The following is a 19,907-nucleotide window of genomic DNA, read 5'->3' on the forward strand; positions in this document are numbered from 1 at the left end:
TTGTCCCTGATCCTATTAAATGATGTCATCCAGGTAGTGAATACAGTCCCCTGTTGTCTTCCCAATGTCTGCAGTTCCACAACTATTCCCCTTCTCTTCAACATCAACCTTTCCCTTTATACTTGGTAATTGCCATAGCCTCACAAACGTGATATATTTCCTGTCTTCAAAACACCATCTCTTGATGCCCACATCTCCCTCCTGCCCTAATTTTATTTTATTTTATTTATTTATATATTTCTTAGATTTGTTTTAAAGAGAGAGAGAGACTGTGTGTGTAAGAGCATGCTCAAGTGCAAGAACAGGGAGAGGGGCAGAGAAAGAGGGAGGGAGAGAGAGAATCTCCAGCAGACTCCCTGCTGAGCACAGAGCCCCACACAGGGCTGGATCTATTGGGATGCTATTAAAATGATATTGCTTTTTAAATTATAGTTTCTAAGTGTTCATTGCTTGTCTAGAAAAACACCATTTGTTTTTTGTATATTGATGTTGAATGTTTCCACCCCGCTGAATACATTATTAGTTCTAGTAGCTGGGTTTTTTTTTTTTTTTTTTAGATTTTTAAGGAGTTTCTACATAAATGATTATGCCATCTAAGAATGATAGCAGTCTTCCCTCCTCCTTTCCCATCTCTTTCATTCTCATACCTTATTGGATTGGTTAGTTACCTCCAGTACAATGCTGAACAGAAGTGGAGAAAGTAGACTTCATTGCCTTGTTCTCAGTCTTCTGGAGAAAGCATTCATTTTCATGATTTCAATAGTAGGTTTGTCATAGTTACCATTTATCAGGTTAAGGAAATTTTCTTTTATTCCTAGTTTGACAAGTTTTTATCATGAATGGATATTGAATATTTCAAGTGATTTTTTTTCTGCAGATTGAGGTGATGTGGTTTTCTTTTTACAATCTGTTGATATAATGAACTACTCCAATTGTGTTTAGAAATTTGAACCAACCCTACATTCCCAAGATGAACCTGATTTTTTTAGTATATGTCATCCTTTTCATATATTACTGGATTTTATTTGGTAAAATTTCTGTCTCTATGTGAATGATACCAGATTATAATTTTCTTTGTCAAGTTTTGATGTCTGTGTAATGCTGGACACATTATATGAGTTTTGAAGTATTTCATCCTCTTCTATTTTCTGTAAGAGTTAGTAGAGAATTGATATTATTCCTTCCTTAAATTTTTGGGAGAATTCAACAGTACAGTCCTCTGGTCCTGGAATTTTCCTTGTAGGAATTATGTGTGTGTGTGTGTGGTCTGTGAGAGAAAGAGGGGTTGGGAGAGAGAGAGAGAGAGGAATTTTTTAACTAAAGATTAAAATTACTATGAAGGATATAGAGCCATTCAAGTTTTATATTCTTTTGTGAGTTTTGGCAGTTGGTGTCTTTCAATGAATTTGCCCATTTCATCTGTTTCTTGGCATAAAAATGTTCTTAATATCCTTATAATGTCTGTAGAGTCTAGAGTGATGATATATTTTTAATTCCTCATATTGGTAATTTGTGTTTTCTCTTTTTTTTTTTCTTTATCAGTCTGGCTAGAGTGTATCAATTATACTGATCTTTTCAAAGAACCAACTTTTTTTTTTTTTTTTTAAGTAGGCTCCACATCCAGCATGGAGCCTGACATTGGATCTGAACTCATGACTCCAAGTTCACAACCTGAGCTGAGATCAAGAGTCAGACACCCAACGAGCTACCCAGGTGTGCCTCAACGAACCACTTTCTGATTGCATTTATATCCTCTATTCTTCTGTTTCATTCCATTTATTTCTCCCCTTTATTATTTCCTTCATTTTTCTTGATTTGGTTTTATTTTGCTGCGTTTTTTTCTAGTTTCTTAAGATAGAAATTTAAATCATTGAACTGAACTCTTTCTTCTTCTCTAATGTAAGCAGTTAAAATTATACATTTTAATGTGCTTTAATTTTCACTTAATTCAAAATATTTTCTCATTTTCCTAGTGATTTCTTCTTTGATCCATGGGTTAATTAGAAGTGCTACTTAATTTCCAAATATTTAGAGATTTCTTTCAGGTATCTGTTATTGATTTCTAGTTTAATTCCATTGTGGTCAGACCATATACTCTGTATGATTTCAATCCTTTTAAAGCTGATGAAATTTGATTTCTGGCAAAGAATGTGGTCTACCTTAGTGTTCCATGTGTACCTGTAAAGAGTGTATTCTACTATTGTCAGGTTGTGTCACCTATAAATATATCAATTAGGTCAAGTTGGTTGATAGTGCTGTTCAAGTCTATACTAATTCTCTCTCTACTGGTTCCACCAATTACAGAGAGATAAGTGTTGAAGTCTGTAACTAATTACTGATTAACTTCTCCTATAATTAATAAATTTGTCCCTTTATATATATATATTTATGAAGTTGTTATACATTTAGTATTTTTATGTCTTCTTGATAAAATTTACCCCCATCAGATTCACTCTCTACCCTTCTTCAGGCTGGACTCTCTCCTAGGAGCCTGAACTTTATAGGTTACATCCTTGCCCTCTATTTTTAGGTTGGTTTTAGCCAATGAAAATCACCAGTTGGACAGTGCAGTATGGAGGGAAAGTGGTTTGCATACTTAATCCTTCCAGCTCCTCCCTGTTGGGTGGCAGGTTGGCAGTAGTTATGTTCCTCTATGAAGGTACTATAGGTGGCTATCAGGTAGGTAGCTGTCTCCTACCTGAACAAGTCTCCTTGGGCTCTAGTAATCCCTCTTCCCCCAAATCTCTTAGGCCTAAGGGTGATAATGACTCTGATTAGTTCTGGATGCTTCATGATTACTTTTTGTTTTCCAGTAACCCTGTCCAGACCTTTATAAATGCCCTTTCATTAAGTATCTTTAATTACCTCTCTTCAGTATGCTGCCTGTTAACTTGCTGGGGATTCTTACCAAAATGCATTAGAGTACTAGCTTACGTTATTTACAGGTAACTTACTTGGTTCTTCACATTCTACTTACTGGTTCAACCAAGTTGATCACTCATCAGGCACTTGAAAAAGGAAAAAGGGGTCTATCCGAATGTTTTGATTAGAGGAAGAAATAATAATGACTGTCTATTGACCCAATTCTCCTAAATAGTGCCAGGGCCCAATATTCTCATACCTAGACACTGTTTCCTAGGGCTTGTTATAGATGACAATGTGTCATGCTAGAACTCCACCTGGACCCTAAAAAGCTGCAGTGGTCACCAAGAAGACACATGATGTGAACATAATGGACATAGGACCCATCAGAGTAGCCCTAGGTTGCAGTCAGAATAGAGATCATATTGTGTTCCCCCTCCCCCCACACACACACCTCATCCCATTTCTTAGAACATGTGCAGTATTTGGTTTGAACAGAGGAGTTGACAGGTTCTCTGTACAGGAATTAAACACAGGACAAACTATTATGGAGGAATGGGCAATGGCGAATACTCAAAATTATAGGATATCTAAAGGAGCAATTATCACGTTTTTCTTGAATCTTAAGTCAGTGATAAGCCTAAATGTGTTATCTCTGATTTAGACTAGAAAGTCTTCTGAAGAGATTTTAAAAGAATACTTTTTAAAATATAAAAAGATAAAAATGCTGCACATGGGCTATATCTCACAAAAGCGACCAGGTTTAAGCGACTTAAACCTGTCCAGATGTGTTGCAAATAAGGGGAGCGACAGTTTTATGTCAAAAGCAAGGAACTTCTGACTTATTCAGTGCTACTATACACTGGATTAGCCTCATTTTTGCACATGCCTTGTCCACAAACCACGAACAATAGGCATCCTCGATCTTAACAAAAGAGTTGCCGGCACTAGCCCGGTAACAGGAGGGGATGGCGCGGCTCTGGGTGTAAATGAGACACCAACTTCGGACTCACTTGAGCAAAACTCTTTTCTTGCGTCCCGCGCGAAGAATACCCAGAGGTCCCTAGGCCTTGCTCACCTCAGCCTCCAGTTTCCTTTCCCCGTGAGGCCCCGCCTTCCAGCCGAACTCACCAATTAAAGCTACACGCACAGAGGAAAAAAAAAAAAAAAGAAAGAAAGAAAAAGCTGCTCGCAGCATCGAGTTCTTGGGCGGCTGACTCTCGCGAGAACTCGCGGAGCGCCTGCGGTTCCTGCAGAGACTTCGCGAGCGGATCTCAGGGGGCGGGCTGCGCCGTGGCCCCGCCCTCCCTGAGCGCGGGCGCGCAGTGGCGGGAATTTCGCCTGTTTCTGATTTAGACTTCGCTAACGCCGGGGTTGTAGACCCGACAGCTGGGGGCGGACCTCGGGGGCCGAAAGTGTGAGCAGGTACGCCGTGCCTCAAAGGAGGGGCGCTCCGGTGCGCAGGACACCGGCTTCCTTCGCCCTGTGCCCGGCCCGCGCTGGTCGCCGCCGAGTGGGAACCTGGCGGAACTTGCCTTCCGGCTGGGAGGACTAAAGATTGGCGCCGGGCGGTTCCTGATCCCCACCCGAAGTGCGCAAGGAGGCTTTTCCACGACACTGTTGAGAAACTGGCTCGGTACTTTTCGGTAACGTAGCGGGAGGTGCAGGTCGAGGCGGGGTCGGGAGCTGAAGCTGGATCTGTCCTGCAACCATTTCTTTTCTTTTTCGCGCTGTCCCGGCTGCAGAATCCGACCTAGATGGCAGATGTGAAGTTCCTGCCGCAGCCAGTCGGGGCTGCATTCTAAGTTCTGACAGCCTTGCTGTCGGGGTGTCGGTGTGGGGAGAGTTGTTGAGGAATTGGCTTCTCGGGCTTTTTTCTTTGTACTGGGGGGACGTTTTGAGAACTTTCTGAGATACCGCCAATCTCTTGGCCCGCCCCACGTCCTGGAATCTAATCACAGTATCTTTGGAGTCTTGAATGATAGGAGTCCCAAACATTTCAGGACAGAAAGTAAATGATGGATAACTGTTCCACTGCGTCGATGTTCCTGACCGACAGCTTGGAACTGGAGCTGGGGACAGAATGGTGCAAACCCCCTTGCTTTTCTTGTGGTATTGACAACAGAGGAGGAGGAAATCATTTTTCTGGAGAGTCCTACCTTTCCAGCGGAGCCCTTAAGCGGTAGGTAAAAAATCGGGGACTGTGTTTTTCCCTTATCAAATTTTTCATCAGTTTGTTAGGAATGTTATTTAATTATGATTTAAGTCAACTTAAACTTTGTTGTTCAAGCCATGTTTTTGCAAATCGACTTAGTATATAACATGGGTGCAGGTTATCAGCTCTGTTGTCGGTTTCCTGGTTAAAGCGTACCTAAAAGATTTTTGGATATTGAGAACTTCTTGCTACCGGATGTTTTCTTGTCTCACAGCTATCTCAGTTTTGGGGTAGGAAGCTGGCCACTAATTTCCCTTTTACTTAAAGTGAATTCTGAGCTAGCTGGGCTTTTTGAATTGGAGTATCCTTCTAAAACATGAAATAATAATCTGGAGCTTCTCAGTAATTCTTAAGTTAGACATAGACATTGTTTTGTTGCCCCAGTTCCTTCTAATTCTGTGTATCTATACACAGAAATCATACTTATTTTTGTTTTAACTTTTGAATAAATTCACCAGATTGTGTAAGTTCACAAGAATGTTATTCTTTAAAGTTCTTGCCTTAGGCAGCTGTACACAAGTTGCTGTAAAACTGCAGTTGTTGAAATATTTTGGGAATACCTGCTGAGGCAATTTCAGAAAGGAAGCCATTTTTGTTGATTTTATAGTTGTACCTTTTTTGAGGCCTTAAAAGAGATTATTCAGTTTGATTATGCTCCAGACATGGCTCAGTAACTTTTACCTGTTTTAAACATTAAATGTCGCCTCAAAGGATGAAATTCTTCGACTGAAGACCACAGGCCAAAAAAGTATGTTCCCTAGACTTACTTTTTGAGTTTTTCCCCTAAGTTACATTGTTCTTTAGTTACACTTTATCACTCCATATGACTGAATTTTTCATACAATCTAAATGTAGTAATTCCTGAATATGTAAGGTACCGGGGCATATCATAATTTTATGATATCATTGTTGACATGTCACATACAATATGGATTTATATAATGACAAAAATATGCTATAGTTGGGATTTAGCATACTTTTTATAAGATTAGAGTTTTCATTTCAGATTAATTTTGAATCTTGATCCTTTACCAACTAATTTTGAAGAAGATACAGTGGAAATATTTGCCATTCAGTGGGTTACTGAAACAGCATTAGTGAATTCATCTAGAGTGCTCTTTCATTTATTCAGGTATGTTTTGGTTTTAATTGCCTTTGACCATTGATGCTTTTCAGTTGTGTAAGTTACTTTGCTGGGTGGTTTCTGATACCAATATTACAAAAGCAGGAGTTGTTCATGTTGCTCTCTTGATTATCTTATCAGTAACAACAATCATGTAATGTTTGATGGAGCAGTGATTTTAATGATTCGTTTTTTAGTGAGTCTTCATTCTTTTTCAGACTTTTTATTCAACATTGACATCATGTATTGAAGACAAATATTTAATGCTTTGAACCGTATTATAATTTTGGAAGAAAACTAAAATACTTTTGTTACTGAATCGTCATAGTCTTTCATTGATTTTTAGAGAATGAATTCAGACTTTCCAGATACATCTTTCAGACTGTATAGTAATATAATTAATTAATATGATTAAGTTGGACAACATTAAAAATTTTAATGAACTTTTCCAAACATACACAAATGTAGAGAGAATACTATAACGAAACTTCACATAACCTCTCTCAGCGGCAGTACACCATCAAGGTTTTATCACACTTCTTCATCTGTCCCTTTCCCTCTTTTTTTTGGTTTGAGTATTTTTAGCAGATTCCAGGCATCATGTTATCTTACCCTTAAATATTTCAATAAGCATTTCTTAAAAATATGAACTTTTAAAAAACATAAACAGTATCTCATCACAATTAACATTATTTAATGATATTTATAATATATAATTATATATACATATATGCAGCTTTTAATAGATATTTTTGGAAGGTCAAACAAAGGCACGTTTTATCTTTTCTCAGTCTTGACTGTCTGACCCTGTATAAATATCCACAACTTTTTTAAACATCATAAATGAGAGGCTATGCACATACTAAAGCTATGTAATAGATTTGGAAATATCTCTATAATACATGCTTTAAATTTTTCCAAAATTAACTCTCACCTTACATTTTTTTAAATTAGGCAACAACTGTACAACTTGGAAACCTTATTACAGGCCAACTGTGATTTTGGTAAGTTTTAAATGTTTTTAATAGCAAAAAGGAATTGAATTGCACATCTATCTATGATGTGTAATTGGGATATAATAACATGGAGGAAGAAGCATTAGGTTAGAAGTTCAGGATAGTGTTTAGTGTTCAGAAAAAATATAACACTTAAATTTTGTTGTAGCTGAGATTCATAGTATTTTTCTATGTGATAAAATTGATTTAAGGCTAAACATTTCTAAAGTGAATTAACTTGCTTTGGGGGCGGGGAGTGGGACCTTATGCTGTCTTCTTGCTCTGCTTTTGGTTTGTTTTTGACATTTAATGGGTTACTCATGGAGGGGGGTTGCTATAGTTAAGGTAGTGAAGGGAATTGAAGACAGTGTTTTAGCGCAGGCTAGCTGCTTCTCCTTTCTAGCAATTGTGCTCCAGTGTAGGAATTAGACTCATGGCACTGTGGTCAGCCTGGGTTCCAACCCTAGCTAATTACGGGTCTCACACCAGGTAACAGTTCCCACCTCATTGAGTTCTTGTGAGGATAAATGATATAATGCCTGTGAAGTGCTCAGGCTAATACCTGTTATTAGTGATGCCCAGCAACTAAAGATCACCTGGAACACACCTTTGGTCAGTGAAAGGTTGAGTAGCTTACTGACACAAGAAGGAAGTACACATCATGAGAAACAGTTGGGGCTTCTCAGGGAGAGTAGGGAGGGGCTTGTGATGGGGTTTGTACTTACACTGGTGATTTGGAGAGAGTTTAAGGGGACTAGGATTGGATGGTGTTAAGCAGGGACAGTGTAATGAATTGAATATGTTAATTTTTGTCTAGGAGGTGGGACCCAGAAAGGCCAAGGAGGGTTCTAATTAGTAAAGTAATAGTCATGTTAGCTGCAAGAGGGAAATGTTTTGTTTTTGTATTTTGTTTTTCTGTGATTGCATAGTGCCTTTTTTCTGTATTCAGACATGATTACAGATTTTGTTTTTGTCTTGTTTCACCATAATCACAGAGTGGCCCCATCTGATTACTTTTGATATTTCATGAAAACTTTAATTTCAGTAGGGAACATCATGACCTAGTTGTTAGCTATCTGCTGTCAGGGCTGTTTTGTTTTCCTACTGTGTGCTCAGTAAATGTTGAGTAGTATTTATCACCTGAGGCTGTTTCAGGCCAGGTACTGTGTAAGGTGACGATGAATCAAAGTGGAAGAATCTGCTGAGGAGTTTGTAGTTGGTAGGACATACAGACACACAAGCATAGGACAGCATGGTAGACGGAAAAGTGTAGTAATCGTGGCCTGTATAAGCTGCTATGGGAGCCAGGGGCTTCATCTGTTTAGGGGCCCATCACAGAGTGATGCCAGATCTTGGTCTACAGAGATGAAAAAATAAGTAGGCAGAAGTTTTGGGGAGCGGAAGAGTTCCAGGTAGAAACAACTGTATAGACGAAATCATTGAGGTGTATTGAAACCTACGTTCAGGGAGCAGGAAGTGGTAATTATGTGTGGTTGGATCAGAATGTATGGTAGAGTGATAAATTTGGAACAGATGAAATCACAAATGAACTGCTGTTTGTATGGCTTACAAATTTTTTTTTGTCACTGCCCACTGATTAATTATTTAAACTTTGATATCACTGAATCTATTTTGGTTTCAGGGAAGATATCCACCCTACACTGCAAAGCAGACAATATTAGGCAGCAGTGCGTGACATTTCTTCATTACGTTAAAGTTTTCATCTTTAGGTAAGATGTCAGATGAGTATTTTGATTACTGCATGAATTTCTGAGTGCATGTTCATCCAGAGTCTGGTTATTTGCGTATCCATCTTTTCTTAGGTACCTGAAGGTACAGAATGCTGAGAGTTCTGTTCCTGTCCATCCCTATGAAACTTTGGAGGCACAGCTTCCATCTGTGCTGGTTGATGAACTTCATGGATTACTCTTGTATATTGGACATCTATCTGAACTTCCCAGCATTAGTCCAGGAGCATTTGTAAATCAAAACCAAATTAAGGTTTGACTTGTTTCATTTAATTTTTAAATCCTCGGGGTTTTTTTTTTCTTTTCGCAAGGAATATTCATTCATTCAAGAATGAGGGAAAATAGTCAAGAGTGCAGCTCAGGGACTAGACTGCCTGAGTTGAAATTCTGGCTCCTCTTCTAATTATGTGCCATTGGGCAAGCAACACCTCTTGCCTCAGTCTCCTCACGTGTATAATTGGTTTGCTTCCTAGAGTTATTGGGAAAATTAAATAAGTTAAAATTAAATAAAGTGCTTAGAATGTAATATAGACTGAAACAGTGATCGCTATTCTCAATTCCAGTTTATAACGTGCAGATATGTACAAGTTTCAAAGCAAAATAACTTACTTTTTAAAAATTTATACCATTTTTCCCACTGATAAAGGTTTGGGCAAATCCTAGTGTTTATTACCGTAAAATTCAAGATCACCTTATTATAAAAGCTACAGCTTCAAAACCACAGCATTATGTATATTCTTTTGAGACCTTTTTGGAATATGATTAAGATTGTTTTGACTATTCCCCTTTCTTCTACCTGTGAAGTCATTCCTATAGAAGTTTTGTTCTTTTAATATTTGTATTGATAGCATGACCCAGCTTATAGATGTAATTAACAAATTCTCCATAGGAAAATGTGAGCTTATATGAATGGCAAATTGTAATTCCCCGTGGGTTTCCCTGAACTCTCAACTTCTTTCATTCAATTTGACTTTACCAATTTGAATAACATTCAGTTTTTAGGAATGTGTCTTTGCCAAAATGTAAGGTACGAATAAATGTTTATGTATTTCTATGAAATTTAACAATAACAAAATACTCTTCTTATCAGGGACCAATATATGTAATATTAATAATAAAAAGTCCTACCTGAATTCAGAGGTTAATATGTCTAATTCATAGAAAGCAAATAGATAATTGCTTGTAATCATGACACTTAATAAATATTCGTGATAGATTATGGGGAGAGGGATATTTTTCCTTCATTTTGGTCTCTATAAATTGGACTGGCTTTATTTTCTGGATCTTCATCAAATGCTTAAGAAAATAAAAATAGGGGCGCCTGGGTGGCTCAGTCAGTTAGGCAGCTGCCTTCGGCTCAGGTCATGATCCCAGGGTTCTGGGATCGAGCCCCGCATCGGGCTCCCTGCTTGGCAGGGAGCCTGCTTCTCCCTCTCCCTCTGCCTGCCTCTCTGCCTACTTGTTCTCTCTCTGGATCTCTCTGCCAAATAAATAAATAAAACCTTTAAAAAAAAAAAAAGAAAAAGAAAAATAATTTAGCAGTGGAAATAAAGACTGCAAAGGTTCTCAACTAGGTTTTGCCTTTCATAGCCTTTTTAATTAGGCAAACTTGAAAAGAGGTTATTTAAAGATCAGAAGGCTGAATTTTTAATGCACATACACAAAAAAAATCATACACTGAAATACTGTTCTTTTCTGAAACAACAGCAAGAAAAATCTTACAAGATGAAAAGTATCTTTTAAGACTCTATTTCTTGTTTTACCTATCTTACATATGAAAAGTATTTAATTGGCATTTTCAGTTAAGCATCTGTCTTTTATTTTTAAGGAACTTTCTTTATTAGAGATATTTGTTGGGTATTATGTATTACAGATACTTTCATCAATTTATCTTTTCTTTTTTAGCAATTTGCCTTGCTATGGAGATGGTTTAAGTTTTGTATATAGTCACATTTGTCAGGTTTTTCTTGTGTATCATCTCTGTGATTGTTAAAAATATACTTGTTTTTTACATATATCTTTTTAATTCATCTCTTTTTAAAAAATATGCTGTGAGGTGGGAAATCTAACTTTAGTTTCTTGCAAATGAATAAGTTAATAACCAGTCTTTTATTGAATGGCTCATGTTTTCCCCACTGATTGGAGATACCATGTTTATTTCTCTCTTGCCTATTTTTGCTGTTTATTTATTATCTATTTCTGAGCCAATACTGTTGTATTAGTGTAGCATTTTATTTTGTTTGCACATTTGATAAGACAAGTCCCCTCTCTATCATTCTTCCTTGTTCTCTTAATAGAACATGTATATCATTGTTATTTATTTTTAAAGTGATACTAAATGTTGGCTCAAGGAAGGTTATTGACAACCCTACTACAGCACAGTAGTTAAGAGCACTGGCTTTTGAATCAGAGTTAGATTTTAATCTTAACACGTGAATTGAAAGGTAAATTTCTTCACTGCTTTTAACTTCAGTTTCTTAATGGGCATCTCAGTAGTGTCAACAATGTGATAGTCTATTTCTCCTGTTAGAATACTTCATAGGAGTTCCTGGGTACTCATTACATTTAAAAACATATTTCCTAGCTAAAGTCTAAAACAAGATTATGAAAATAAGTGGTTAAAAAAATTCTTTTACTGCCTTGCAGCTGTAGTAAAATCAGAGGTTGGTTAGAAGGGACCTTTACTATACAAGTCTATTTAGCAGCCCCAAGATGGGTCTGTCCTAAAGCATCAAATGAAAATACGCTTTCAAAGATCTCTGGTGAAAGAATCCTCTAATGAACAAGACCAAGTTTTTCCCTGAGCTTTTGAAGAGTGGGTAGGTTACTTGGTTCCTGATCCTTGTCCTTATGGAGGAGTGTCGTAGCATGCTATAAAATGCCTACTAAAGTACTATGAATTCTCAGTCACAGTTGATAATATCCTTCACAGCTTTTTCCACCATCATGGCATTTATTACATCTCCACTTAGATATCCATTGGATGGTGCTAGAAATTCTTCACATGCTGGGTGAAAAATTGAGTAAGTTTATGGATTTCTGATTTATATCCTTTTTAAATCTAAACCCTTAATTGTTTTTTGTTTTCTGTTTTTAATTACAGGTCATCATTGCTTTCCGGGTTTTTTAATTTTTATCTTACATCAAATAGTAACCAAAGTAAAAAGTCAAGGTCTTAATTCCTTTTCTCAAGAGAACAGTTTGGTCCATTTATCTTTCCATACTTCTATATTAGTTTGTGTGTGTATGTATATATACATAGAAACCCTTGGGTAGGATTTTTGTCTTTGTTTCTAACTAACCACAAATGGTAGTGTTCTGTGTAATGTTTAATTCAACAGTTTTTTAGAGATCTGTTCGTGTCAGTACATATAGTACTTCATTTATTTAAGGGCTGTATGTTATGGCTCTATCATAATTTATTTAGCCAAGTCTATTTTTTAATATTTCCATTATTTCCATATTTTTGGTACTACAAGTAATATTTCACGGAACATCCGTGTGTGTGTGTGTGTGTGTATATACATCTTTGAACACATGTACAAGTTATTTTGTAGAGTGGATTCTTAGAATTGGAGTGGCACATTCAGCTTTAATATCGTAACCACTGCTTAGTTGCTGTACAGAGTTTCCCCAATTTGTGTACACTGCAAGCATACCTTTGCTTCATTCTCTTGCCAGTAGTGGATATTACCAATTATTTTTATTTTTTGCCAAATAATACATGAAAAATGATATTGAATCTGTTTTGCAATTTTTTGAGTACCAATGAAGTTGAACATTTTTATATAATTTTATTGTTTTTTATATTTGCTTTATTGTTCATTATCTTTTGCTCATGTTTCTTTTTTTAAAAAAATTAGTAGTTTGTATATATTATGGATAATACTTTTTTATTTCACATATTGCCTGTTTATTTCTTGGTCTTGCTATTTGGCATCTTTAGAGTCCATTATCAACTTAGCAGTATTTTGTAAATATTACCTATTTGTAAATTATCAATTTAGGTTATAGGTTATAAAAACATCCATTATCTCAATATCTGATTTTCAGTAAGCTAATAAATACAAAAATACATGTATGTATATATGTGTATGTGTACACATATATATATACATGCACACAAACATACAAAGATGTCTACAAATACATAATTTCTTCTCTCACATGGACTTTGTATTTCAGATAATAATTCCTTGGAGCAATACTTAATCTGATAGGTACACGTTTTAGTATCTATTACCTTGGTTTGCTCTGTTCACACCACAAAACAATTACATGTGATTAGTTTTATCAGTATTTGTTTTAAAAATGTTTTAAAGCCTTTATTGGTCAGAAATATTGGTGAAGATTTTCTAGCATTTCCCCGCTTTTATTTTTTTTTTCCTTAAGTGATGTTACATTGTTACATTTTAAAGACCACATTAAGAAAAGAGAAGTCTATTAAGTGGCACTTGAGAAAATTGAAAACTTTTTTGGGGTAATGTATATCAGTGATCAGATAAGAAAGGAATTGCCTCAAATTTAACTTTTATTTCTAAAGAAATTTGTTTTTAACTGTATATGTTGCAGTTTTGCCTTAAGTGAATTTAAAGGAGTATAGTTACTTTCTTCCTTCGAATTCGTAAAATCTGTGGTTTTAAATAGGATATATTTTATTATATTTTTAGAACAAGTTATATACGGTCATCAGTTTATGAATCTGGCAGGTGACAATTTAACCAACATCAGCCTATTTGAAGAACATTGTGAAAATCTCCTTTGTGATTTAATAAGCCTGTCACTCAACAGGTATGACAAGGTAATGTTTTAAGAGTTTATATTACTACATCTGAAACTAATGTGTACTATATGTTGGCTACTTGAATCTAAATTAAAAAAAGTTTATTTGTATTTTTGATGTTTAATGACAATAGTCCTTAATGTGTGTCGTTCATGAGAATTTAATCTGATTGGTTTACTTGTTTGTTAATTCTCCTAATTTTATATTTATTATTGTCTGGAAGTTGAATTGGAAAAGAATTTGATTTAAACATTTAAAATGGTAAAATTAATATATCAGAGGCAGTTGTTTTGTTTTTAAAAATAGCTTTTTCCATCTTGTCAAAAATAAGTGAAAACAGGATGTTTATGACAATAACTGGAAATTTAACTTATATGCAAATAGAGTCCAGCCCCTTTAATAATATATATATAGTTACATAATACAATAAATGAGTACTTAGCTAAAATTAGTTGACAAATTTAAAGGGAGATTTTGTTTTTCAAAAAAGTGTAGAATCATGGGAGAAATCATGTTCTTACTAAATTGTGTTTAATAGAGTGTTTAATGCAGACAGTGATTTAAAGGTGCTACAATACCTACTCATTTTCTAACAATGGAAATTTGTAGATTTATCAGTTATTTCAAATTGTTAGCATAAACCTTATGGGAAATCGGGATTTATGATTTTTTTAAATTTAGATTGTTTTATGTATTATCAAAATCTTTGAAATCTGGTCTATATATTGACCAGACATGATTTAGTAATATCTTTTTTTTGGAGGGGGTTTCCTTTGTTTTTAAGTTCAATTAATTAACAATATAGTGTATTTTTAGTTTCAGAGGTAGAATTCAGTGATTCATAAATTGAATACAACACCCAGTGCTCATTCCATCACATGCCCTCCTTCATGCCCACCACCCAGTTACCCATCCCCCCCACCTCCCCTCCCGCAAGCCTTAGTTTCTTTTCTATGCTTAAGAAGTCTCTTATGGTTTGTCTCCCTCTCTGGTTTCATCTTGTTTTATTCTTCCCAGGTTTTTTTTTGTTGTTGTTTTTTGTTGTTTTTTTTTTTTTTTTACTAACCAGAATCATGCTGTATGTATTGTTCTTTGATGTGCTTCTTGGAGATGTTCTCAGCCTAGCACACTCCTTTTATCTATTATATATTCCACAGAAGTAGTTAGATGTTTGGGTTGCTTCATTCTGCTGTTATAATTATGCCCACTTTTGTGCACAAACTTGAGCACAGGGGCTGGAATTTAAAGGGGAAGAGTGTAAATTTGAGCCATTGGCAGTCTGAGGTGAAGGTGTGTTGACTTGGCATTGAGCAGGTGGCAGGCCTTGCATGCTGACTTGGGCAGGAGGGTGGCTGGACTGAATTTGGGACCCACAGGCTGATGGCATCATGTGACAGGGACGTGGCTGGTTTTGCTTTTAATTTTTGTTTTTCTGGGAAACTCGATCTCTTCCTCTATTCTAAATGAAAGCCTTGCTGGATAGAGTATTCTTGGCTGTAGATTTTTTCCTTTTAGCAGTTGGAACTTATCATGCCACTTTCTTCTGGCCTGCAGAGTTTCTGCTGAAAAACCCACTTGTAGCCGTATGGGGTTTCCCTTGTATGTACCTGCTTTCCTTTCTCTTGCTGCTTTTAAAATTCTCTCTTTATCACTACTTTTGGCCATCTTATTTACTTTGTGTCTTGGCACAGACCTCTTTGGGTTAGTTTTGTTGGGAGCTCTCTGTGCCTCCTCGATCTGGATTTCTCTTTCTTTCCCCAGATTCAGGAAGTTTTCAGCTATTATTTCTTCAGACAAATCTTCTGCCCCCTTTTCTCACTCTTCCCCTTCTGGGATCCCTATCATGTGACTGTTATGCCTGACAGTGTTGCTGAATTCCCTGGGTCTATTTTCATTTTGCATATTTTTTCTCCCTCTCATCTGCTCGTCTTGATTGCTTTCCATGGCTCTGTCCTCCAGGTGGCTGATCCTTTCTTCTACTTCCTCTTGCTTGCTATTTATTCCAGATGGTCTATTTTTATTTCCATTTAACGAGTCCAATAGCTCTAACTGGTTCCTTTTTATGTCTTCTATCTCTTGGTGGAGGGTCTCATTGAGGTCCTGGACTCCTTCCTCAATTCTAGCGAGTATCTTTATGAGCGTTACTTTAAATTCGCTATCAGACATATTACCTCCGTTTCACTTAGGTTTCCTGCTCTGATTTTGTCCTGTTCTTTGATTTGGGATATAGTCCTCTGTCTCCTCATTCTCTCTCTTGCATTGTCTGTTTTTCTGTGTTAGGAAAGTCAGCTACGTCTCCTGCACTTGAAAGTAGTGGCTTTATGAAGAAGAGGTCGGGCAGTACAATGTCTGTTTCCCAGAACCTGGTGCTTCAGGGGGTGTCTCCTATGTGTGTTGCTCCAGGGGTGTCCTACCGTTGTGGCTAGGATGTGTTTGCCTTCAGTACTGTTGTCTGCGATGGCTCTCTGCCTGTTGTGGGCAGAGTCTGGTGCCCATGGTATTAGTGGGCTGCTCTGGGGTTGCCTTGGGCTTGAGCTGAGTCAGACCAGGCGTTTGCCAGAGATGCAGTAGCACCAAACTGCAGGCACTGTCCCTGTGTAGTCCCCTGAGAAGCTTTTGTTGGTGGGTGGGGCCTGCAGTCAGACCCATTGCCTGCCCCCAGCTCACTGCTGGGGTCACAGTCAGACTGGTGTGTGGTTATCTTCCCCTCTCCCTGGGGCAGGACTCACTTTGGAGTGGTGCTGACCCTTGTGTGGGCCGTGCACACATTGCCAGGCTTGTGGCACGGCTTTGATGGGATCTTGCCAAGAGCGATCAGAGGGGGTGGATCTGCTTTGCTGTGGCCTCTTGCCTATGCCGGGCTGTGGAGTCTGTTCTGCCAGTTTTTGGGCTGCTTTCTGGGTTATTTATGCCAACGTGGGTGCTCTCTAGGTGGCCAAGTGGCAAGAGGTGAGCCCAGGGACGTCCTACTCTGCCATCTTCCCAGCAGCCTCTCGACTTAGTAACATCTTAACAGTTATCTTTGACTCTGTATTATGTTAGAAACATGAATGTAGTATATGTGAAATAGTAATTACATAATGAATTTCTGAAGTCTAGCTATACTTGCAAATATAGTGCATATGCCTTGCATTATTTAGGGCCACTGAGGATATATTTGGTAAAAATGTGCTTAACCTTTATAAAATTAAATATAAATAAATATATAATAAAATATATAATTTAGTCTGCTTTATAGTGGATTAAAATTTGTTTTCTAATCTTTTTATTAGAAGTTTTTCTGTTGTGGCTGATGGATTAGATCAGGGTTAGGACATCATTGCCCTGAGGCCAAATCTAACACATTGTCTGCTTTGTAAATTTTACTGAACCACAGCCCATCCTTTTTTTTTTTTTTTAACCTATTGTCTGTGGCCAGTGTTGTATGGACAGTGGCAGAGTTGAGGAGTTGTGACAGACTATGTCCCAAGAAGGCCTCATATTTGCTATCTAGCCCTTTACAGGAAACGTTTACTGAACAGTGATGATTAAAGCAACGGTTTTTGGTTTGGGTTTTGTTTTTTAAGATTTTATTCATTGATCTTAGAGAGAGGGCACACTGGAGCAGCGGGAAGGGGCAGAAGGAGAGGGATGGGCAGACGCCACGCTGAGCATGGATCCTGCCCGGGCCCCGTCTCAGGACACAGATCGTGACCTGAGCTGAAACCATGAGTCAGAGGCTTAATGACTCAGCCACCCAGGTGCCCCTAAAGCAAAGGTTTTTTTTAAAGTTTGAAAATAAAGTTCATTCTATACTTTGGTTGTAAAATGGGAATTTAGGGGCGGGCTCAGTCAGTTGGACATCTGACTCTTGATCTCTGCTCAGGTCTTGATCTCAGAGTCATGAGTTTGAGCCCCACGTTGGGCTCCACGCTGGGCGTGGGACCTACTTTAAAAAAAAAATGAAATGGGAATTTATTTTAAAATTTAATGGAATGGCACATATTTTGTAAACAATTTTATATAATTGAACATCAGTTTTAAGTCATCTAAATTTTTGTAAAACATTTGGAGAGAGAGGGTGCCTGGGTGGCTCAGTTGGTTGAGCGACTGCCCTCAGCTCAGGTCATGATCCTGGAGTCCTGGGATCGAGTCCCGCATTGGGCTCCCTGCTCGGCAGGGAGTCTGCTTCTCCCTCTGACCCTCTTCCCTCTCGTGTTCTCACTCTCTCATTCTCTCTCTCTCAAATAAATAAATAAAAATCTTAAAAAAAAAAAAACATTTGGAGAGAGATATGTAGCATGTAAAATTCTTACAGAATTCAGTTTGGTTCTTCTCTACAGGTTAGGCCTTCTGAAGCATTAGCAAGTCACCACTGCCCATGTTCCTGCATTAAAGAATTATGGGTTCTACTCATTCATCTTCTAGAACACAGAAATAAATGGTCTCTTTCAGAAGTAAGTTGTAAAATTGATGTGTTAATTTCTGTTCCTAACTCTTATATTGAATTTTTGCAGTGGTTTTCGCCAAGAAAAATGCTACAAAGTTCCTTATATAAGACAGCCACCACCACCAAACAGAGCACTGAGTACCAAACACCTACTACATTTTTAACCCTAAAGTGGCAATATGAAACTTCTAGGAGAAGTGCAGGATTTGACTCTTATTTTCTCAAGTTTTTTGTTGTTGTTCTGTCAAGAATCTTCTTATACTGTCTAGTAATCCAGAAAACAATTTAGTCAAGAAATACGGCAGATTTAGATTTGGGGAGAAATAAAGTAGGTTTTTATTAATGAATTTTATGGCATTATTTCAAGAAAGGAGGAAGAAAAGTGCAAAGGGGAACATAAATCTTCTTGTACCTCATTTTGAGCCAAGTCTTCAGAATGGGGCTTTATTTTATTTCAGGTGTTGTGGATTAGTAGAAAAAGAGAAATACAGGTAGAAGTAAGTACAAATAATTAATTATGAAATGATACAATGGTTTATGTTATATGAAAAACTCCTTTGATTTTTCATGGGTTTTATAATTTCCCAGTTTTCCACAATTTGGGGTTTGGGTGGTGCTATCTCTTTTTAATAACAAGCGTATTTTTGTGGGTACTATATTTTCAGTTATTATTTTAGCAATAAATTTACTTAAGTATAAATTTAGCATGTCTTATTATTAAGTAAGAAAAAATTTTTTTCCTCACATTTTGGTTTGTCAGAGTTCAGCTTCCTTTGGTGAGATTTCAACATTAGAGTCTCGGGATTTTTTTCCTTTGATCATTTGCCAGGATGTTTTGTCTCATTGACATGGTAAACATCAATTTTTCCATTTTCTGCAAAGCTTATCATTTAAGAATTTTATACTTCTTTATAATTTTTCTTATTTTACCAGTTTCAAACTTGAACATGTAAACTATATATAATTAATGTAGGGATGTTCATACTTGATTCTCTTAATCTTTCTCTAGATTTTAAATAGAAAAGTAAGCATAATTTTAAAATACATTGTAGAAATTTGCATAGCAATATATATTGCGTAACCTAAATGATTTATATGCTGTTCATTTGATGTAATAACTAGACTTACTTGTCTTAAAGTAATGAAAATCTGAGGTCATTTCATTTTTTTAATACAAGTGAAATAACTGATATTATTCACAGACTTTGAAGGCTATTTTATTTTTAAAATTGAACTTAGAATTTTCCATGCCTGGAAAGACATTTTGACCTTCCTGTTGAAAAAATAATCTAATGTAATCTAATCATGCTGGGTATCAGATAATAAGCATTTACATGTATCAGTAAGCTTGTAGAGAGTGAGAAGTCTTGAGGTCAATACTAAATGTAGGTGGGAACTCAGGTCCCCTGAACACTGAAACTGCCCCATAACCTTATGAGCAGTTGTTAAATTGTATAAACTTGAACACTAGCTTTCATACCTTATAAGGTAAAAGAATAGAAGACAGAGGTCAGAGTTAACCCAAGTTGGTAGCCTACTGATACACTACCCATAAATCTGGGCCCTCAAAAGGATGAACTAGAAACTCAGCTAAATTTGTAAGGAAAATTGCCTGTCTTTTACTGTGATGCCTTGCAGTTTAAAATTTCTTCAGTATATTTGTTACTGCAAGCCAGCCCTCATACAGCTTTATAGCCTGAGTTGCTGTTGCCTAGATTGTACTAAAAATCTCAAGCCAGTGACTTCTAAGCA

The 19,907-nt window shown here is 36.8% G+C and overlaps 1 protein-coding gene across 3 annotated transcripts in view; it reads left to right on the top strand.

Moving 5' to 3' along the window:
- Positions 1 to 4,207: 4,207 nt before the first annotated feature.
- Positions 4,208 to 19,907, top strand: part of MMS22L (MMS22 like, DNA repair protein) — a 129,180-nt gene continuing 113,480 nt past the window's right edge. For 2 of the 3 annotated variants that reach the window (XM_028104252.2, XM_028104256.2), the window contains exons 1-9: positions 4,208 to 4,498; positions 4,866 to 5,044; positions 6,084 to 6,209; positions 7,155 to 7,204; positions 8,838 to 8,925; positions 9,019 to 9,196; positions 11,876 to 11,966; positions 13,614 to 13,744; positions 18,049 to 18,162. In XM_028104252.2, coding sequence (XP_027960053.1) covers positions 4,878 to 5,044; positions 6,084 to 6,209; positions 7,155 to 7,204; positions 8,838 to 8,925; positions 9,019 to 9,196; positions 11,876 to 11,966; positions 13,614 to 13,744; positions 18,049 to 18,162 — 945 coding nt within the window. In that variant the 5' untranslated portion in view covers positions 4,208 to 4,498; positions 4,866 to 4,877. Of the gene's footprint in view, positions 4,499 to 4,521; positions 5,045 to 6,083; positions 6,210 to 7,154; positions 7,205 to 8,837; positions 8,926 to 9,018; positions 9,197 to 11,875; positions 11,967 to 13,613; positions 13,745 to 18,048; positions 18,163 to 19,907 lie in introns of those variants that run through there. The other variant, XM_028104253.2, reaches the window with a different exon arrangement.

This window comes from Eumetopias jubatus, unplaced genomic scaffold (assembly GCF_037043125.1).
Source record: "Eumetopias jubatus isolate StellerSeaLion01/CBP00866 unplaced genomic scaffold, mEumJub1_p1.0 scaffold_6, whole genome shotgun sequence".
Lineage (NCBI taxonomy): Eukaryota > Metazoa > Chordata > Mammalia > Carnivora > Otariidae > Eumetopias > Eumetopias jubatus.